The sequence below is a fragment of the Diabrotica virgifera genome, chromosome 6 (assembly GCF_917563875.1).
Source record: "Diabrotica virgifera virgifera chromosome 6, PGI_DIABVI_V3a".
In the NCBI taxonomy this organism is placed as follows: domain Eukaryota; kingdom Metazoa; phylum Arthropoda; class Insecta; order Coleoptera; family Chrysomelidae; genus Diabrotica; species Diabrotica virgifera.
The window spans coordinates 178,490,512-178,514,610 of NC_065448.1; the positions used below are offsets into that span (position 1 = coordinate 178,490,512).

Sequence of the window (24,099 nt, forward strand, 5' to 3'; positions counted from 1 at the left end):
GGGGAGTTCTAATTGCAGTGCGCTCATCTATCCCTAGTAGACTGCTGGAATCTTTTCCAGGTATAGAACAAATATATGTGGCTGTTGGCAGTACTAATTGTCCGCTTATTGTGGGAGCGCTTTATTTTCCTCCTAAGTCTGCTTTAGAAAAATATATCTCTTTCAATAACAGCATCGATAATCTTTCAAATACATTTCCCACCTCTCATTTCTGTATTGCAGGGGACTTCAACCTACACTGTACTTGGTCTCATGATAATTTTTGTTCTACGGCAATTTCTGCTCCAGACATTCCTTTAATCGAAGAAGATGCTATAAATATTATGAATCATATATGTTCCTATCAAAATCTTTTCCAACGCAATAACATCTATAATAATGTAAACTCATTACTTGATCTAGTTTTGGTTCATGATGAAAATTGCATTGTCGCAGAAGCTGATGAGGGATTAGTTGACCCCAATAGTTTCCACCCTCCTTTATGCTTTAATTTAAACCGCGGAGATGTTTTAACTGATGAAATGAAAGCTGAAGGCTTTTTCTACGACTTTAAATCAGCAAATTTTCAAGGTATTTCTGATTACTTAGACACAATATACTGGGATGAAATTTTCAGAGACAAAAGTTTAGATGATATGGTCAATATACTTTATGATGTCTTATATGGCGCTATCGATGTTTATGTACCAATGAAAAAGTTTTATACCGGCAATTTTCCTAAATGGTATACCCGAGAGTTAAGAAACTGCATCATTGCTAAAAAGAAAGCTCATAAGAAATTTAAAGTGACCAGGTTACCTCAAGACTATAATGAATTTTCTAGATTGAGGTCGATATGCAAGTCCTTATCAGGTCAAGCATACAATCAGTTTGTAGCAAACGTTGAACATACACTTCCTAGTAACATTAAAAGCTTCTGAAGGTTCGTAAATTCTAAAAGGAACAATAATAGCATTCCGAACACTTTAAACCATAATGGCCAAACCAGTTCCGATGGTCCTACCATAGCCAAGATGTTTGCTCAGTACTTTGCTGCAGTATATAGTGAGGACGAATGTCCTATTCCAAATAGTGCAAGGGCTAACACTAGTTTCAACATTACTGGTTGTGACTTATCTATTTCAGAGGTATATACCAAATTATCCCAGCTAAACATACATAAGGGTCCAGGGCCTGATGGAATCCCACCCAAGTTACTGAAATACTGTAGTTTTAATCTTGCTCGTCCCTTATTCTTTATTTTTCAAAAATCATTACAAACGAGTGAATTCCCTCCCGTTTGGAAAGTTACTTTTATATCACCGATATTCAAGAATGGAGATAGAAGCGGGGTACAGAGCTACAGACCTATTAGTATCCTTAATACTATACCTAAACTATTCGAGAGTTTAATATGTGACAAAATTAAGCCTACTATACAAAATGTAATCATTGAACAACAGTATGGTTTTGTTATGGGGAGATCAACTGAAATGAACTTGTTAAATTATACCTCCTTCTTAAATGAAGCATTGGAAAGTAAACAACAGGTAGATGCGATTTATACAGATTTTTCCAAGGCATTCGATAGAGTCAACCATACGTTATTGTTACATAAGATCGAACAGTTGGGTTTCTCTGATCCTCTGCTTAGTTGGATTCGAAATTATCTATTAGATAGAAGGCAGATAGTTCGTATTAAGAATTATTTCTCTAATGAAATTATAGTTACATCGGGTGTACCTCAAGGCTCCCACTTAGGACCTATCCTTTTTAATTTATTTATAAATGACATAAATAAAAGCTTCAATTTTGCTCAATTTCTTCTATTTGCTGATGACCTTAAATTATTTCACATAATTACCTCTGATTTGGATCACTACAATTTGCAATCAGATCTTAATGGTCTTGTGGAATGGTGCTCACTTAATGGTATGGACTTAAATGCAAACAAATGCCATGCTATAACTTTTACTCGACTAAGACACTTTGAGAATAATTCTTACTTTATACGGGACACTAGGTTACAATTAGTTGACTCAGTTATAGATCTGGGTGTTATTCTTGATACTAACTTAAATTTCAACCTACACATTAATAGCATGGTTTCTAAGTCATTAAAGATGCTTGGCTTTGTTAAAAGATGCAGCTATGACTTTACGACTGGTCGTTCTTTAAAATTTCTTTATTGTTCTTTGGTTAGACCACATTTAGATTATGCATCATGTGTTTGGTCACCTCAATATAACTGTCATATTAATAAAATCGAACAAGTTCAGCGTAAATTCTTACGTTATTATGCTTATAAGATGCATCTCACTGGTCAAAGTTATGAGTCTTTACTGCAAATTATTCGACTTGACTCATTACAGAGTCGTCGTCAACATAAAGATCTTTGCTTCTTATATAACTTAATTCATGGTCATAAATTCTGTATCCCACTTTTAAATAAAATTGGTCTACATGTACCTTCAAGAACCACCCGTTCTGTGACCACCTTCCACGAGGTCATTAACCGCACAAATTATAGTTCAAGTTCCTATCTCTCTAAAACTCTTAAATTAGCAAACACATTATCTCCGCAAATTGATTTCTTTGTGAACGACTTTACTGCGTTTTCCACACAATTATATTTATACTTAACTTAATGTTCTAATTTCAAGACTGATTTGTCAACTACTGTTATTGTCTTTGTTCTAGGATAGGTTGTATTTGTCAATTTCAAAATGTTCTAGCTCTCAATTGTTGAATGAGAGCAAGTAAGTTTATTCTTTATTATTGTTTGTTATGTATTTACCAATTTTGTATCTACTAGATCTTATTTTTCTAATTTGTGTGACATTTTAATTGTAAAAAATTTTAATTGTATCATGTACTAATGGACTTCGGTCCGTAAATGAATAATAAATAAATAAATAAATAAATAACCATTGCAAATTCGTCTATATCTTATGCTTTTCTTATAATAGTCCAGGGTAATAAGGATTTTCTCGGGACACTCAAAGATCCAGGTAGCTGGATTACTTTTTTAGTTATTGTAGACCTATAGGAAGAAAACCTACCTGTTTCCTGCCTAGAGTTCGCGTCCGTTTTTTAATTATTAACAATTTAGTGCAATAATCGCGATTTTTTCGATTTTTTGCACTCCATTCAAAAACTAAACAGTTGACATACAATTACAAAATTCAGTTTTTTAGAACATTGAAAAACCTTCAAAATGCCGATTTTTGAAAGTTAAAAAGTTAATTTGTTGCTACGCAAACTGCAAAATAAGTGAAAATCGTTATTTGTTAATAACTTTTACTAAAACTACCTTAGAACTTTAGTGTTTCACCCAAAGTGGGACATTGGGGTACTTAACAAACCCTCAAAATTTGAGACCGATCCATTAATTAGTTTAAGAGTTATTCTATTTGTTTATCCCAGACAGGGTCGCGCCGTCCATAAGGGCGGAAAGGGGCGGTGACCCCCGGCGCCGAATCAAAAAGGCGCCGGCAGGTGCCGAAAAAAAAATTGACAATATCGAAATTACCAGAAATATTAGTAATATTTTTAATATAGTAATTTACCAATCGTAGGTAGATATAAAAATAGCAGTTATTATTACTTTGATCCCCTAAGGGCCGGTTGTTCGAACGCTAATCAACAATGATCATTATCAAATATTTAATTACTGTCACCAAAACTGTCAATGTCAACTTTGTTTGGGTTGCTGAAAACATAATTAATTACAATTATGAGATTTATTATTAATTATGTTAATAATTATTGTTATATTAATTGATTATAGACTCCACAGACTTTTTAACAACCCAAACAAAGTTGACATTGACAGTAATTAATTATTTGATAATGATCATTGTTGATTAGCGTTCGAACAACCGGCCCTTAGTGTACGAACCGTTATTTCTCTCATTAAACTGAAGTATTAGTCCATTAACTCACGGTAAAATATTGCAAAACCTCTGAATTTTAAAGAACAGCTTGGATTAACATGAAATTTGGCATACACACAGCTATAATGTCAAAGAAGAAAATGTTATTGTCTCGACGTGTGCTTTTGTCCTAGGGGAGTACCACCCCTTCACGAGGGTAAAAAAATATACTTTCAAAATAAGTCCGGAAGTGGATAAACTGACGAATTGTAAGTAACTATAAAGTTAAGTTGTTCTATAAAGTATTTATATTACTAAGTCAATATGTATCTATGTACTTTTCGAGCTATTTGCGAGTGAATATGTTCATTTAAAAAAAAACACGTTATTATACGGTTTTTTGCAAATAACTCAAAGAGTAAGTATTTTATCGAAAATATATACCTTAGGAAAAAATTTGAAAAAGGCATTTCCTTCAAAATTTCAAATTATTATTTTTTATATAAAACCAATTTTTTTCAAAAATAAGCATTTTGAAACGGTGAAACTTCCAGATCATATAAATATACATAAGTGAAGTAAATTGTAAATCTGTAACGGTTATTTTCATTTGTGATGCTAATGAAGCGGAGATTTTTACGATGTTTTTTAACAAAAACAAAGGGATTAACTTTATTTTCAGCGTTACTGGCTTACTTTTGCTGCTAGAAACTTTTTTAAAAAACAAAAATAAAGCTTTTTCTAAAGACTTTAAAAGTCATAACGAGTTTTGCCTGAAAAGTGCTTCATTTTTTGGTTATTTCACGTTGAAATGTTCGATTTGGAATTTGACGAATAATAACTCACTTTTCTAGAGCTACAACTCTTCCTCTACTAGATCTACCGACTTCATGCGTGCACAAGTTTTTTTAATTATTTTATAAGCATTATATTTTTTCTAAAAGAACATTTTATATTTTTGCTAAGAACATTTTTTTTTGAATAAAATACACACTTTTTGTGTTATTTGCGAAAAACTGTCTAAAACCGTGGTTTTTATGTTGAAAAATAAATATATTCACTCGTAAATAACTCGAAAATTATTGACTTGAAATAGTGAAAAAACTGTATATGGAACAAAAGTTGCTTAGAATTAGTCAGTTTATCCACTTCCGGACTTAATTTGAACGTATATTTTTTCATCCCCGACGACGCAATATCAATTTTTTTCTTTGTTATAAATTAGCTATGCGTATGCCAAATTTCATGTCAATCCAAGCGGTTCTTTAAAATATGGAGCAAAAACCGTGAGCAAATTGACTATAATAATAATTATATATTTTTTTGTTCTCTGATAATGTACGTTGTTTTTTGTAAAGATTTATAGGATTCATAATAACTTATCAGTATATTACTTTCCTGTTGCTGAAAATCTAAGAGCAGAAAATAAGGGTTACCCAGAAGGCCATGCTAAGAACCACAAGGAGACATAATACCAAATAATATCAGACAAAGAACAAAAATCAAAGACATAGTAGAACATGTAGCAAAAAAGTAATGGAGATGTGCAGGTCATGTGGCAAGAACACCGAACAACAGCTAGACTAAAAGATTATTGGAATAGCGACCGCGGGTGGACAATCGGATAAACGAAGCAGAGATCGACCACCAACGCGCTGGAGTGACGATGTAAAGAGAACTGTCGGGAACTGGATAGCTGGTACTTCAAGATAGGGAGACATGGAGAAACTTAGAGGAGGCCTATGTTCAGTAGTGGACAATAACGGTTAGATTATAATGATGATGATACTTTCCTAACACATAAAAAATAGTTTGTAGGTATATTGTATAACGATTCACTAAGCTACAAAAAACTACTTACAAAAGAAGGAGGAAAGGGGCGCCTAACATTACTTGCCCCGGGGCGCTTAAAAGCCTTGGCGCGGCCCTGATCCCAGAGACCTATATTTTGCAATAAGATAAGACAGAAAATAATGAAGATAGTGCTTAACATAGCCAATAATCCTAATGCCAAATTTTTAAAATTTTGTATTTTATAAACATTTAGAATAACTTTAAAAATGTTGTCCGTAGAAACAATCTTTTTATATATTCGAAAAGATAGTATTTTAACACGAATTTTCAAATAAAAAAATTTAGCCTGGGCTCATTTGGGACAAAGTTAGCCATATTTTTTTTTTTAATTCACAGCTAATTTGTTTATAATAATTAAGGAATCTCATTAATGCCATTTTAAAGAATGGGATTTGTATTTTTTCTTAAAAAAATTGCACAAACACTATACCTTCACAGCGCCCTCTACGAGTTTTCAAAAATGTAGTGCAAACGATTACTAGGGAGAATCTACAAATCCAGCGAATTAAAATACCGAAAAAGCAATTTCAAACGAATATAATTTGCTGTATCTCGGGATCAACTCAATGGATTTTGATCTTTCTTTTTAATTGGTATGTAATTTTTACGTACATTACAAATATGCAATTTGTTTATAAATTTATTAATTAATAAACAGTCTAATTTGTTTAAACAATTCTTGAAAAAATATTTTTTTTTACAAAAATCTATTTTTTTAATCATAGTATCATTAATGATCACAGAAAAAGTTAAATTACACTTTAATAAATAAATGATTTTCATTAGATAATTATTTATTGAACATAATTTATTTATTAAAGTATACCTTAACTTTTTCTATGATTAATAGGGATAGTATGATTAAAATCATGGATTTTTGGGAAAAAATTATTTTTTCAAAAATTGTTTAAACAAATTAGACTGTTTATTAATTAATAAATGTCTAGACAAATTGCATATTTGTAATGTACAGAAAAATTACATACAAATTAAAAAAGAACCATCAAAATATATTCAGTAGATCCCGAGATATAGAAAATGATAGTAGTTTTAAGTTGCTTTTTATAGTTTTTGAACTCGTGCATTTGTCGGCTCCCAGCTCCCCCTTCACTTACCACGACTAGTCACCAATTAAAATACATTTTTAAAAATTCGTGTAAAATACCAGCTTTTCTAATATGTAAAATGACTTTTTCTACAGACAATATTTTTAAAGTTATTCTAAATGTTTTTAAACTACAAAATTTCACAAATTTGGCATTAGGATTTTTGACTATATTAGATAATCTTTTTATCGTTTTTTAGTACATTTTGATAGTATCAGTTTTCTACTTTCATTTGACATACTCAGAATTGCCCTATCTTCATTATTTCTGTCTTATGTTATTGCAAAATAAAGGTCTCTGGGATAAACAATTAGAATAACTCTTAAACTAATTAATGGATCGGTCTCAAATTTTAAGGGTTTATTAAGTATCCCAATATCCAACTTTGGGTGAAACACTAAAGTTCTAAGCTAGTTTTTGTAAAAGTTATTAACAAATAACGATTTTCACTTATTTTGCAGTTTGCGTAGCAACAAATTAACTTTTTAACTTTAAAAAATCGGCATGTTGAAGGTTTTTTAATGTTCTAAAAAATTAAATTTTGTAATTTTATGTCAACAATTTAGCTTTTGAATGGGGTGCAAAAAATCGAAAAAATCGCGATTTTTGCACTAAATTGTTAATAATTAAAAACGGACGCGAACTCTAGGCAGGAAACAGGTAGGTTTTCTTCCTATAGGTATACAATAACTAAAAAAGTAGTCAGCTACCTGGATCTTTGAGTGTCCCGAACATGGTCTATTTCTAGCTTATTACCCTGGTCTATAAGAGTGTGTGTGTGTGTGTGTGTGTGTGTGTGTGTGTGTGTGTGTGTGTGTGTGTGTGTGTGTGTGTGTGTGTGTGTGTGTGTGTGTGTGTGTGTGTGTGTGTGTGTGTGTGTGTGTGTGTGTGTGTGTGTGTGTGTGTGTGTGTGTGTGTGTGTGTGTGTGTGTGTGTGTGTGTGTGTGTGTGTGTGTGTGTGTGTGTGTGTGTGTGTGTGTGTGTGTGTGTGTGTGTGTGTGTGTGTGTGTGTGTGTGTGTGTGTGTGTGTGTGTGTGTGTGTGTGTGTGTGTGTGTGTGTGTGTGTGTGTGTGTGTGTGTGTGTGTGTGTGTGTGTGTGTGTGTGTGTGTGTGTGTGTGTGTGTGTGTGTGTGTGTGTGTGTGTGTGTGTGTGTGTGTGTGTGTGTGTGTGTGTGTGTGTGTGTGTGTGTGTGTGTGTGTGTGTGTGTGTGTGTGTGTGTGTGTGTGTGTGTGTGTGTGTGTGTGTGTGTGTGTGTGTGTGTGTGTGTGTGTGTGTGTGTGTGTGTGTGTGTGTGTGTGTGTGTGTGTGTGTGTGTGTGTGTGTGTGTGTGTGTGTGTGTGTGTGTGTGTGTGTGTGTGTGTGTGTGTGTGTGTGTGTGTGTGTGTGTGTGTGTGTGTGTGTGTGTGTGTGTGTGTGTGTGTGTGTGTGTGTGTGTGTGTGTGTGTGTGTGTGTGTGTGTGTGTGTGTGTGTGTGTGTGTGTGTGTGTGTGTGTGTGTGTGTGTGTGTGTGTGTGTGTGTGTGTGTGTGTGTGTGTGTGTGTGTGTGTGTGTGTGTGTGTGTGTGTTTTTCAGCCAAGATATTTTTCGTCTACCAGGACCCCTTTTTCCTTCAATTTTATCCTTCATAATCAGCTGCAACAAGTCGTACTTAATTATTTCTAAGGATTAACTATTCTAATTGGGAAATAAGCTACATTTTAACTTGAAAAAATAATTTTATTAACGATTCGACTTCCACTTCGGACGTCGTTGTCAAAATACAAAATATTAATATATTAAACAAAAATGTTGTTGCTTAGTAAAAAATTCTTCTTAGAATTTAATTTAATTTGACTCATTTATATCGGCAATTCAGACATATATTATCCATTAAAGTAGAAGACTTTAAAATTGTATTGCCAATATTTATGAGTTGCGTTCCTGGGACGACTTTATTGAAAGATAGTTCATTCGATTACATGAAATCAACTTTAAGTCAAGATAATCAGTCACAAAAAATCGTAGCATGTGATTTGCAACGGTGACAGTTTAAATTCTCGTGTTAGTGACTACATAGTAAATCACGACGAAAAAAACAGGAAAAATTAATTAATCATGCCAAATGAAACCAATTTTGTCGCAAATTACTCGGCAGAATGCAGTAGAATGTAGTTTTCCATACTAAAAGAGGAAGTCAATAGAAAGAAAATATCACGATTAGTAAGGCAATAACATATTGAGCGTAGTACATATTTTATATTTTAGTATTAGATTTTAGTATAGTATTATTAGAAAGAAAATATCACGATTAGTAAGGCAATAACATATTGAGCGTAGTACATATTTTATATTTTAGTATTATTTATATATCTATGTATTATTTATAATTTATAATCAAGTATATTCAAATGGGATAAATAACAACATTTATAATTTAAAATAACATACCTATAAGTCAGCATTTGGTGTTAGTTTTGAGAGTAAGAATAATATAATAATATAATAATATAATAATATAATAATAATAATATATTTAGTAAGCTGAATGTAAGACCAAATACTTACAAATGTCGTGATAGTATCACGAGGTTTTTTCCTGGTTTTTCCTCATGAGTTACTATAGAATCACTAATACGAGAATTTTACTGTCACTGTTGCTTGTGGTTGTCTTTTTAAAGACAGATCACATGCTACGATTTTTTTGTGACGGATATTCTTGAGTTGGGGTTGATTTCATGTAATCGAAAGAACTATCTTTCAATAAAGTCGTCCCAGGATCGCAACTCTTAATTATTGGCAATATCATTTTGAAGTCTTCTACTTTAAAATGTATAATATATGTCTGAATTGCCGAAATAAATGAGTCAGATTAAATTAAATTATTAGAAGAATTCTAAGCAACAGAGAATTCTAAGCAACATTTTTGTTTGATTTATTAATATTTTATATTTTGACAATGACGTCGGAAGTGGAATCTAAACGTTAATAAAATTATTTTTTCAAGTCAAATTGTGGCTTACAATTTCCCAATTAGAATAGTTAATTACAAAAATGCCACAAAGAAATAGCTTCAGAACAATATTTCTAAGGATGTGCCCCAAATATGCTATCTTTCGCCTTTTAATGGTGGTCAAAATTTCTCCGTCTCTTCCCATTATGTGCAACATCATTTCGTTCGTAATATGATAGACATGAATAACTGAATAAAAAAAATCTTATTCATGAGGGAGGTAATAATATTTTTTAAGTGAGTGTCCAAGACCTATAATGTTAAACTTAATGAAATAAATTTTAATTTATGTTTATATTTTATCATGTGAAATGTCCACCTGAAGATAGTTGGGTTATCAAACGGATAAAGGGATTAAGGAAGCACCTTTTTCTATATTATCGCGCATGCAGACTAGGCCTTGTTCAGATAGGGCGGTTTGCCAACGTTTGACGCCGCGGTTTACCTGAAAAACCCAACCGCCGCGGTTCGAGTTGCCAAGAAACAAATGGAATCGTACATCGTGCTGGTATTTGAAAGGATGATATTTGGCCGTCAAAGCGATGAATTGATAGGAGAGTGGAGAAGGCGGCGCAAAACTGAGTTGGTGACTGTATGGTAGGTACTGAAAACATCGTCAGACATATAAAAGCTAAGATAAGATGGGCAGGCCATGTGATAAGATCAGAGGAACACAGAGTCATAAAGACAGTGTATTTTTTTAAAGATGGCAGAAGATGGCCGTCCCGGAAAAAAATGGAAGAATGATGAAGAATCAAAGTATCCTGAATTAGTAAAGACTGGTTGTAGAATTATTTGCATATTTAATACAACGATGTGAACAATTTTATTTCACTTTAAAATTCGTGAAATCCAAACAGTGACTTTACAATTTTATTGAGCAATAAGCCATAATTTAATTTAAAAATGAAATTTATTGATTTTGTATTTCGATAACGACTTCCGAGGTGGAAGTCGAAACGTCAATACATTTTATTTTTAAATTAAATTGCGGCTTATTTCCCAATCAAGTAGTAAATTGTATAAGAAGCAACTTCAGAACAATACCAAACGGTGAGAGAAAAATTTAATACCATTTTTACACTTTTTAAATAATTGTTTAATTGCAGCTCGCGATAAATTTCAAATTTTGAAAAATGGCTCGGACTATCAAGGAGCTTGACCACTCCTGGAATAGAGTGCATTACTAGAGCTTTGTCTGTAATAGTCGAGGAAATGAAACTGAAAAAATAGCAAAACCTCGCAATTTTTTCGTCCAGCATAGATTTGTACAAAAATTTGGAATTAGGCTCATTTCACCCTCTAGTTCATTTTCTATATTGAGCCGTTGTACGCTTTTGGTTTTTTAAGGATGAAAACTACCCCTAAAAAACTACTTGTAAAAAATTATAAAATAACATTTTAAACTTTAATATTGTCAACATTTGATTCTTATTAGTTACATAATGATTGTTTTATGCTTTAAAATATACTTTTAAAATATTTCAACCCTTAAAACCACCCTTGTTGGAGCTATATATAAAAAATTACTTATCCTACAAGAATAATTGCTTGCATCGATTTACATAAAAATTTGAGATTAGGATCATCTCACCCTGTACTTCATATTCTATAACTATAACATGCTCAAGGGCGTCGATTATTTTTAGGGGTGTACATTACCCCTTGTTGTCAAAAATTATATAAAAAAATTGTAAACTTTAATATGGGTAAAATTTATTTTTGATTGGCTAAAAATAATTGTTTTATGCTTTAGAATATAATATCCTAATATTTCAACCCTTAAAAACCACCCTTAAAAACATTACAATTTTTATAAGTAGATAATTTAATAGATCTATATACAAAAAAGTAGAATTAAAAAATTACAAAAACATTTATTTACACAAAACTACGAATTTACAAATATGTAGAAGTACAAACACAAATAGTTTTTAAGTTATCTTCCAGTATTGGCCATGAGCCGATGGGTAGAGGGGATTTGACAGCTTTCGCCAGCGCTGTTAGTGGCAGTTTTGTGCATTTATCTGATAAATTTAAATGGCGCGCCATGGGGAGAAGAGAGGGGATTTGACGGTTTTCTCCAGCGCTGTTAGTGCAGCGTTGCCACATTTAGTAGATTTCTACTTTTTTGGTAGATTTTTGACATTTTTTAAAAAATTCTAGTAGGCAATACTTTTAGTAGATTTTTGGTATATTTCAACATTTTCTTATGACTAAAATAAAATTTGCTTTTTAATAGTATTTACCCCATTTCTAAATTAATTTTTAGACATTTTGTTACAATTTCTCAATGTCATTACCGAAAATAAGATTCAGGACGTAGATGATGAATATTAAACAGAAATAAAACTGGATTCTGGTGTAACAAACTTGGAGATTTCAAGTAGCAGTGCAATCAGTACCTATTTCAGGTGTTATTGAAGAGTTCTGGCATTCGGTGAGCCTGTTAGAAGCTAACGATGGAAAACTAAAATATTTAAGGCCCGGTCTTTTCACCTCCGAATAAAAGTTCGGAGGTTTATTTGACAGATTTACATGTAATCTGTTGGATAAACTTCCTAATACATATTTATTCGGAGGTGAAAAGACCGGGCCTAATTATAATAAATGTAACTTTGCAAAACAACAAATGTTGTGTTTGCGTGTTTCTAATGTAAAATACGAAATAATTGTTTGAAGAATGTGATCCAGACATGCAGATGAAAATCAGTGGATGACAAAATATTATATACAAATATTAAATATGAAACTGATAAAAATTAATTATAGTTGGTCATTTTGTTCCCCAGTTAAGATATAAAAAAGTTTGGTTTTTGTTTACAAACAGTCATATTAATTTCTAGTTAAACTCCCTCTGTGGCTCAGTGGTAAGAGCGGTGTTTGGATCGAAAGGTCCGAATGGTCGTGAGTTCGAATCTCACCAGGGTAGAGAATTTTTCATTTATCATAAATTAATAAATGAAAATAGTTTCTATCCTTGTGGGATCGGTACCCACCGGAGGGACCGCAGACGTTCGGATACAAATAGCGTCTCTGCAAAGACAATGACTTCGACTTTGCAAAGTAACAAGACACTTACTCAACACACACACACTACACATAACACTAGCTACCTGATTGGTAAAATCCACTGTACCATCACCATGCCAATGCCCATTAGTTGTCGAGGCATTAGCTAAATAAAAAAAATTTCTAGTTAGTCAGCTGTTATTTTTATTATAAAAAGTCCTAAATTATACAAATATATTAATATATTTGTTTTATATGTTTTATAGTATATTTTAATTTTTGATAAGTAGATTTTAGTAAGCTAAACTTACAGTAGATTTTCTAAATAAAATGTGGCAACGCTGTGTTAGTGGCAGTTGGCAGTTTTGTTTTGTGCATTTCATGCCCCGCTAACTCTAATAAAAAACATGTAATCGTATTTATTTTCCTTCCGTTTAGTCAGAGGCGCTGATGTCGGCATTGTGATTGGTGGAACATGACTTTTGACAAATCCTGCGCTATCTGTGAATCTGTAATATGTGTTCGTGTCAATGAACTGTCAATACGGATGGAATAGGCAGGAAGACAATTAATGCAGCCACGATACAAGAAAGAGGTCCTAGAGAGAGACAGACAAGGTGCTGGAAACTTTGACAGGCCGTGTAATTTGAGTTGCCTATATCAACTTAAATCGGGGAAATATAAAAGTAAAATTCTAAATATAAAAGTAATATGAAAACATAATCAAGGACTTCTTCACTTTATATAAAACAGTCATTAAATTAAATAGTTTTAAAATTATTTAACTCCCAAATACTTTAGGAAAGTAGGTGTTTGTTTTTATAAATACAAGTTACAATTCTGAAAAGTATTTAAACTCATTTAAACACCAAGTATGGTACTCTGTACTCTATTTACTCTGTAAATACAAAAAAGTATTTAAATTTTGAAATATGTACTGCCAATCAGCCCTGAAAGTTAAAATATGAGGTCCATTCAACGAACTGTCAATACTGATTCAATCGGGTCCATTTATATAGGCAACTCAAATTACACGGCCTGTCAAATTCTCCAGCACCTTGTCTGTCTCTCTCTAGAACCTCTCTCTTGTATGTTGGTGGCAATCTCGCTTCACTATTTGAATGGGACAGGGCCATTCCATCCGTATTGACAGTTCATTGGTTCGTGTTCGTTCGTTCGTTGTCGTTCACTTATTTTATATGGTCGGTTATGTGATGTGTTTGGTGTTTGTGTTTAGTTTGTGTCACCATAAAAAGCTGATATTCAGTCGTGTTTTTTGATATTTTTGTTATTTCATAATCGAGTACCTTTTTAAAGGTAAGTTTTTCTGATTGTAGGTACTGTTTATCCAACAGTTTTAAAATACACATTTTATTTCGCGTTTTGTTGTTGGGTCTAATGGCCGATCAGCTGTTGTGTGCAGCCGATAAATTCAACAAGTAAACATATATTTAATCGAAATTAAATACTCATATTTCTATGTAAAATGTCACATTATTGTATAAATAAATAATTAAGAAACAAAAGTTGTTTGTGTTTTACCTTTATTGTCCACTTGAATAAAATAATATTAAATATTGGAAGTACCGTATGGAGGCTATGGTGTACCTAGCGTGGAGGCTAGATACCCTTCCTATCCAATCAACAGCAAGAACGTTTAAAATTTCACACCTATCATGTCGAAGCTACAGACCACTTATGTGGAGGCCAGATTTGTAGTGTCCTTCCAATTTTCCAGGTGCTGAAATACGTGACATATTTTTTGAAGGGTAAGATCGCATTCTACCAAATCACACAACACTTTTTTTCTATGGTGCATTTGATAAACTTCATAAACTGAAATGGCGGATAATATGGATTTTTCAAAAAAGAAAACAAGATATTGCAGCTGTTGTATTGATTCATGTAAAAATATTGAATATAACAGTACTGGATGCAGTTATTATATTCGGAAACATTGCGTACATGTCCTGCATCAACTAAATCCTTTACTTTTTTTTTTGGTGTTGCTGATTGAAATTGGATATCATGTTGGGAAATAAGACTTGAATCCAGTATAATGTTTAATATCCATTTTGATAGAATTCAAACAAATTACAAATTTTAATAAGCAAAGCAGTAAGCACACAAAAATAAACAGAGGTAACTTTTAAAATCTTCTTCTTCTTCTTCCTTTATTGTGTTATATCCTGGTTATATCCACAATCCCTCGGGATAATTCGATTCGCCCAGCTTACATAACCTTTAAAATGTTAATTAATTCATATAAACTTATTCTTTTTCTCAATGGTCTCTTGCGTAAGCAGTCATCCAGTCGCAAGAACTTATATATTAAATATTAAAATTATAATGAATAAAATAAAAAAAACATAATTAATTTTACTATTAATTCTGTGTATTCGTTTAGTAATCAGGTTACAATAATATTTCAGTTCATAATTTGTGTCTTTCTAGATAAGTATCTATTTTTCTCGTTTTGTATATTTCACATACATAAATTTTATCAGAAAAGTATAAGTTTCAAACCGCGAGATAGCGCTACCGTCGAAACTCACAGCCAATACGAACCAGTTCTGTGGTGTTATACATGCATTGAAAATGTTCCATAAGCGGACTATTCGAATATTTCGAAAAAAATCGTTTTATGCTCCTTCATTTTTGGCAATAAATAGTTTTTCAAAAATGGTTTTGTAGGATTTTTGAAGAGCTATAAGACTGTGTAAATTAAATTCCGTTAGATCCCTTAGTTTTTAATTGGGGTGGGTTTAAAGGGCTCGAATAAGGGGGTGTTTGCTTGTAAATATAGAGGTTTTAAACAGCTATATCTCGCTAACTATTCACTGTAATGAAAATCTATGCATAGTATAACTTTAATTATTAAAAAAGCTACAATTTAGTAATCTGTCATTTTTCGTGTCTCCAGTATTTTCGGAGATATTTTGAAGTAAAAGGTGAAAAATACGAAATTTAAAAAAATCTTTTTTACTTCAAACTCCAATTTTTCTAAAACTAGGCCTTTTAAATAGGTCAAACTTCTTGGGTGTATTGACAATACAAATATACAAGGAATTACAGAAAAGTGAAGACCAATTTTTAATTAGGAGGGTAGTCATGGAGTTATTTTTACTGATTTTTTCGTAGAGAAGTCACTAGAAGTCGCTCTATTTTCATGTTAGAAATTTTTATTATTATCCTTTGAAAGGTTTAATTGTATATTTGAAAAAAGATCATTTAAGTTTTCCTCGAAAAATGCAAAGTTTTCCCGTTATTTGGCTTTTTTATATTTCAAATTATGCATTTGACGAGAAAAGCTAACCTTTAACATGCCGTATCTCGGTTTGTATTGGTATTCAAGATATTATAAAAAAAGAATTTAGTTTGTGTTACTAAAAGATATAATTTTGTTATCTACAGTTTTTTTGATTAAATGCATATTTTTCGAGGTATTTTCAAAAAACGCTCTAAAAAAGTCGATTCGACGAAAAACTGTTACTTTTAAGCGCGAATAACTCGAAAAATATTAGTTTTACGAAGAAAATGTAAAAAACATTTTTTTCTTAGAATTACTTTTTACATCGATTTACATGGTTAAAATATAATAAAAAATTCCCACCCCCGAGATGGGGTGGCAACCACCCCCAAGGTTTTAGCGTACAGCAGCATGATATAGAAAATGATCCTTAGACTATTTCCTACCTTCTGTGAAAATTTCAAGTAAATCCATGCTGGACGAAAAAGTTGCGAGTCATAATGCTTCATTTTCTCGAGTATAATCTGATTTACATTTCCCGCAAGAACCAATGCTGAATCTTCACGACCATTTTTTAAACGCTTTTATTTAGTTTAATCGTTTGCGTCAAATCTTTAGACGTTAATTTGACTGCCTTTTCTTCAATGGAAATGAATGAAATTTTGCAGACATATGCATATGGATTCGCGGGAACAATACATGAATAGTCGATCAAATTGTTTTTTATGTTTATGAATTGTTTAAATAAAAAAAAACGATTTTAATGGAAAATGATTAAATTCTCTTGTTTTTTACAATGTAGAAACTTGAAACTTTTACAGATTGTAGCTAATTATATGAACTATACATAATTTCACTTTTTACGTTATTTGTTTACGTTATGCTTCATATACCTATAAACAATAAAGTTTCAAATTTATCCAGTTTCTGTCCGATTTCTATCCAGTTTTCAGCGAAAATGAGTTCTTAGTATTGTCGTGGGCTTCGACTGTCCATAAAACGCAAGGTTCGACTGTTGACTACGCTTCGCTGTCGTGAACTTGAGCCCGAAAGTGTTTGCATAAGGACAGGCTTAAAAGCCTGCATTGAGCCTGCAAAGCTTACGTTTCATTGAGCCGAGTGCGATCATTAAGGTACGTATCCATACAAGGGTGAACCCCGCTCGGTGTAGCTGCTCAAATGGATACAGCATCCGCTCCCTTACACATATAAACCGCAAACCGGTTGAAACTAAGAGTGTACGCACCAAGCGGTGATCGCCGACGTATCCACTATGTGGAGCTAATACACCGAGCGAGGTTTACCCTTGTATGGATACGTACCTTTAGACGGCTTGCGCATCGAAGAACTGCATTGCGAGAAATTAACAGCGTCTACACTCTACACCGTGCAATAGTAAAGTATTACAAGAGATGGAAATACTGCGAAAACTGTAATAGTCGTAAATAATGATTTTGATTTAAGAAATATATGAAGAAATTACAGAAAATGTACAATGTATGTATCAAAAGTTAAAATAAATGCAAAAAAGGTATCTGTTTACCTACATTCTTTTTTCATATACCTGCATTCTTTTTTTAAACATGACGGTATATTTTAATGTTTGAAAAGTGTAATACTAAAAAGTAAAAAATAAAACAATATGAAAAAAAAATTTTCAGAAACGCTTTTATTTACTTATGAGCGACTAAAAGTTAAAATATAAAAAATCAACTAAAAAGCAAAAAACAAAAAAATCAAACTCAACAGATTATTCGAAAAAAAAACGTTCGTTAAAAAATTGAAAAAATCAAACACATTCGTTAAAGAAAAGCGTGGGGCGAAAACCGTTTATTCGATGAAGACGCGCCCCACGCTTTTCTTTAACGAATGTGTTAGATTTTTTTATTTTTTTAACGAACGTTTTTTTCGAATAATCCGTCGAGTTTGATTTTTTTATTTTTTTATTTTTAGTTGATTTTTTTATATTTTAATTTTTAGTCACTCATAACTAAATAAGAGCGTTTCTTAAAAAAATTTTCAACGAAAACTTTTCGTTTATAAATTTGCAAAAGTCTGTGTGTTATTGCGTCGCCGCTCCTGCAATACTTAGAGCAGATGTATCGATGGATTCTTATGTAGTTTTGTCTTCTGAATCCAAATCTGAAAACGGCATTTTGATATCTCTAACCGTCTTCGAGATAATCGACCTCAACATCGAAAATGTGACGTCACAATCCGGTTATCTCCTACCAGGCACTAAACGTCAGCTGAAATCTTTGATTAGGAAGTAGGCTACTTTTTTAACCTGAATTTGTTAAGCAAAGCAAATGTTATTATTTACATTTGAGTTTGACACTTCGTGAATGTCAAACTAAATTTTAAATTATTTAGCTATTAATAAAATATAAATGACATTTTATAGTGAATTTAATTATTATATAAAATAATATGTGTAATAAATGTATAAAAATACAATTTAAGTATATTTTGAAAGCAATAATACATATTATACTATATTAATAGGGCTTTTCATTCACAGTCATTTGTTTCGAGCTTCTGTCATGTGTCACATAATGTTAATATATCTACGTCATACGTTATTGATATATACCAATGATAGAAACCAAAGACGTATGACGTAGATATAATAATATTATGTGACACATGACAGAAGCTCGAAACAAATGACAATCGATGAAAAGCCCTATTATGAATCAGTAGAAACGATTATATTTAAATTTGGTAAATTATCTATTAACTCCACTCGACCAGTGACCAGCGCACACAACTCAAAACACAAGTACGCAAATACGGTTGCGTGAAGCGTGGCGCAAAGCCGTGGAATTTACGAGACTCGCTAGGTCTGTAGATCCAAGTAAAGTTCATCAGTAAAAGTATCTTGTATGTATTATTTATTTTACAATATTGGAAAATTGTTATTTAAAATGTGGTTTGGAATAAAAAAGTATGTTCTGATATATCAAATTACATCCTTCTAATGGAAAAAAATATTTGACGAATTTTCTCAAATTATGGATACCAATATCATTTTCATTTATAACTCTTGTATTTTTAATTTGACGAAGAAAAGTTATTCTTCATAAAAATCTCTTCTTGGCCTAAGATTTATGATGCAACCATCATGAATCAAATTTTATTAATTTTATACGAGGTATGTAAAAAAATATGAATTTCGAGTAAAGTATCTTTATAGTTCACAACATTTAAATTAGAATGATGTACTTGCACATTAAAACATAATTTTTAATTCTAAACAGTTTTTCGTAATAGCAGTTTTCTATATTATGAATTTAAATAGGTATATAGACAAAGTTTTCGTTATGATAATGCTCGCATTTTTAGCTTGTTTCATATTGTTTTTTTATCATTCCTTTTAGCCTATATGAAATGTATCCTTAATATATATTTTTCACTTTCAGGTACTTTGGTGTATGTGCCCAGTTGGGTTACTATATTTATCCATTTTTTAATCTTATGTCAGCAACAGGAGTGGCTACCTTCATCTTTTCCTACTATGTGTGGCTTATAATCTTAATTGTAATTGGCATTGAAATAGAAAAATGGAAAGAAAACAAAAGGAAATCAATTTTCAAAAAATATTAATAAAATGTTCGTAACAAACACTGTCAAATATTGTAATAATACTCAACTATAATTTTCCATACAAAAAATTGTTGAAATAATCAAAATATAAGTACTTAAGTTGCGTAATCAATGTTTTTATTCAATGTTTGATTCTGTTCACAAGTCAACGATTCTTTTTGTGGGTTTTTGCTTGTTTGTGTTGTGCCGTTAATCTAGATTTTACCATAGAGTTATATATTAGCATAGAGAGGGTGTCATTCAGAGCGAAGTGACGACACCATCTTTTTTATTTGCATTAATGCTGTTTCACCCTTACGCATAGTAAAGCTGCTATAGTTGTCCTCCTCTTCCGTGCCTAGCTTCACACTGAATGTCATCATAGATTTTTGATACAATGTGTTAGAAAGAGATGCAGCAAACCAGTCCATGAGATCTTGTCGTCAGCAAGCGCGGAAGGTAGGCTCCCTCTATGTTAATATATACCTCTATGGATTTTACCAACCGTTTTCCTGATATGTCAACACTATATTGACATCGGTCAGTCTTCTTCTTCTTCTTCGTCTAGCCATTCACGTCCACATCTGAACATAAGTCTCTTCAAGTTTTCCTTTCCATTGTTTTTGTTGTACGCTACATGTAGCCAATTTTTCCCGGCAGTTCGTTTCAGATCATCTGTCCATCTCATAGGAGGTCTGCCTCTGGGTCTTTTGTGTTCGTATGGTCTCCAGGTTAGAATTGTTCTATGCCAATTTTTTAGATAACTCCTAGCTACATGTCCAGCGTATTCCCATTTAAATTTTAATGATTTTTGTACCAAATCGGTGACTTTGGTTTTCTGTCTTATCCATTTGTTTGTTTTCCTGTCCTTAAGTGATATGCCAAGCATTGCACTTTCCATCGCGTGTTGAGTGACTCTGGGTATGTTAATAGGTATTTTTTTTTGTGATTGTCCATGTTTGTGCCCCATATGTTAATATTGGAATAATGCATGCATCAAAACCTTTAGATCTAAGATGTAGTTGAATTTGCTGATTTCTGTGTATATAGTTCAGTTTGCCGAATGCTGCCCATTGCTGTTTCTTCTTATTTTTATTTCTTCCTTTTGAATTTCCCTATTTAGTATTATTTTTTGTCCTAAGTATATACATATATACAGGGTGAGGCAGATTAAGGGCCTATTAGAAATATCTCGAGATCTAAAGGCAACAGACTCATGAAAATTTGCATGAAGGGGTTTTGAAGAGTGATCTATTTAATGAAAATATTTTCATCTATTTTCTACTTCCGCTTATACTGAAAGTTGCTTATAACTTCATTTTTTTTAATGGGACATCCTGTATATTTTTACATTTTTGGATTCTACTCGAAGTCTTCTTTCTTAAAATATCAGGTTTTGTATTGTTATACAGGGTAGTTTAAAAGATAATTACGTTTTTTTTTTATTAATTTTGTAGCAAGTTTCACACCCTGTAGAATTGGAGTAGTTGGGCATCAAAAACTTTATTTATGTTCAAATGATTTTTAATATAGTCTACTATTGTCAGAAATTATTAGTATAGCTAATTGTTGAATTTTAGTATACAGGGTTGGTCGAAACTCGGAATGAGTATTTTCTGAGTTTTCTTAAATAGAACACCCTGTATTTTAGTATTGTAATGAAATGATATTTATGTTACTTTTTTATTTCTTAAGGATTCCCTATACCTAACTGATTCAATTTGTGCTTAATTGTTAATCGCACCAACAATATTAACTACGTAAGTATTTTGATAGCTCAACCATTATTGGGAATTTTAACGATCGGTCTAGATTAATATATATTTATTTCCGAAAAATTATTTGTGACTGAATATTTTCAAGGCCAACTTAATAAAATTTCACGTATTTTTTGTTGCAATTAATGTTTGGCTTGAATCACCAATAACTCACAAATTAAAGCACTTAGGTATAGGGAATGCTTATAAAATAAAAAAGTGCCATAAAATATCATTTCATTACAATACTAAAATACAGGGTGTGCCATTTAAGAAAACTCAGAAAAATATTCATTCCGTGTTTTGACCAACCATGTATACTAAAATTCAATATATAGCTATATTAATAATGTTTAACAATAGTAGACTATATTAAAAATCCTCTGAACGTAATTAGAGTTTTTGATGTCAAAGTACATCAGGGTGTGAAAGCTGCTACCAAATTAATAAAAACACGTAATTATCTTTTAAACTACCCTGTATAATAATATAAAACCTCATATATTAAGAAAGGAGACATCGAGGACAATCCAAAAATGTAAAAATATACAGGGTGTCCCATTTAAAAAAAAAACGAAGTTATTTGCAACTTCCGGTATAACCGGAAGTAGAAAATAGATGAAAATATTTTCATTAAATAGATCACTCTTCAAACCCCCTTCATTCCAATTTTCATGATTCTGTTGCCTTTAGTTCTCGAGATATTTCTAATAGGCCCTTTATCTGCCTCACCCTATATATTCTTCAACTTTTTCTATAATTTTGTCGTTTATTATTGTCACAGTTTCTTCGGGGTGCATGACTTTTGTTTCGTTTAAATTCATTTTCAGTCCTATTCTAGAAGATTCTGTGTGTAGTTCTGAAAGCATGGTTTGCAGTTCTTGTAGGTCAGTAACTAAGAGGATTATGTCATCCGCAAATCCTGGATTATTGAGGTAGCGGTCATTGCTGTTTATTCCCTTATATTTCCAATTTAGATTTTTAAAAACGTCCTCCAAAACTAAGGTGAACAGTTTGGGTGATAGACAACGGCGGATCCAGCAACCTTGCAAGGTGGGGGCAACGAAATACAAATTTTCTCGTGACTGGCGTACGCAGGATTCTTTGAGCTGTTATTTTCTTATTCTTCATGTACCATCATAGGTATCTTAATTTTATTTATTGTCACCCTAAATCAACCATGAAGTTCTTCTTCATGGTTCATGAGAACATCTACCAAAATAACAAGATGGAAGTCAGAATAGATGGACAACTTACAGACCCTGTAGATATAGGCAGCGGAATAAGACAGGGAGACTCATTGAGTCCTCTGCTTTTCAATTTAATCATGGATGAAATCATCAAAAACGTCAACAAAGGAAGAGGATATAGAATGGGAAACAAAGAAGTAAAAATACTCTGCTACGCAGACGACGCAATATTGATAGCCCAAGATGAAGATAGTCTGCAAAGATTAGTCCACAGATTTAACATAAGAGCAAAAGAATTCAATATGACAATTTCATCTCAAAAAACTAAAACTTTAGTAATCAGTAAAGAACCAATCAGATGCAAAATAGAAATTGATGGTATCAGTATTGAACAAGTAATGGAAGTAAAATACCTTGGAATTACATTGTCAAGTTACGGAGACCTAGACAAAGAAGTGAGAAATCAAGTACAAAAAGCAAATAGATTGGCAGGATGCCTTAATAACACTATATGGCGAAACCGACATATTAACACTGAGATGAAGTCAAGAATTTATAAAGCCAGTGTAAGACCAATAATGACATATGCATCAGAAACAAGACCCGATACAGCCACAACACAAAGACTACTGGAAACGGCAGAGATGAGAGTACTGAGAAGAATTACAGGAAATACACTGAGAGATCGAAAGAGGAACGAAGATATTAGAAGACAATGTAACGTACAGTGTATAAACGAATGGACACTAAATAGAAAAAAAGAATGGAACAACCATATAACCAGAATGGGGGAGACACGTGTGGTCAAAATAGCACGAGATAAATCACCAATCGGCAGAAGAAGTATCGGCCGACCGCGCAAAAGATGAAGCGACAACCTTCCATAGAGGTATCAAGCCGCCAATGAACAAGCAGAATTGCTTATAAAGAGGAAGAAGAAGAAGAAGAAGTTCTTCTTCGTCCTGGACAGCGTTTGCCTGCTATTTTCACTTGAATAATATTTTGTAGCAACCTATATTTGGGACCTCTCATTAAATGTCAGAAATAAGCCAGCTATCTCTTCTTGATGCTTTTTATAATCTCAGTAGTCTTGCTGAGACATTCTAGTATTGTGGAGTTTCGAATCTTCTCCATCCAAAAAACTCTTGAAATTCTTCTATTGCACCACATTTCGAGAACCTCAAGACCATAAAGATCGATTTTATTCACAGTCCAAGACTCGGCACCATACAGTAAGACCGAGAATATGTAGCAGCGAAGTAGTCGGATCCTTAATGCCAATTTAGGTCTCTGTTACATAATACTTTGGACGTCCTTCTAAAAGCGGCTCTTATTCGGGGGGTTTTATTAAATGATCAAATTACCATAACATAGCACCAGCAATTACTATTTTTATCTGGTCTCTGGCATTGAATTGAATAGATGGCAATAAACAGATTTATTGTGGGACTTTTTCATTTATTATGTTCCAAAGACTTTTAATAATTTTCGATTTCAAGGA

At 32.3% G+C, this 24,099-nt stretch overlaps 1 protein-coding gene across 1 annotated transcript in view; it reads left to right on the top strand.

The window, feature by feature from the left end:
* LOC114336917 (androgen-dependent TFPI-regulating protein-like) overlaps nucleotides 1-19,767 on the top strand; it is an 80,528-nt gene extending 60,761 nt beyond the window's left edge. The window contains exon 4 of the mRNA XM_050654361.1: nucleotides 19,489-19,767. Coding sequence (XP_050510318.1) covers nucleotides 19,489-19,672 — 184 coding nt within the window. The 3' untranslated portion in view covers nucleotides 19,673-19,767. The remainder of the gene's footprint in view (nucleotides 1-19,488) is intronic.
* The last annotated feature ends 4,332 nt before the right edge of the window (nucleotides 19,768-24,099 follow it).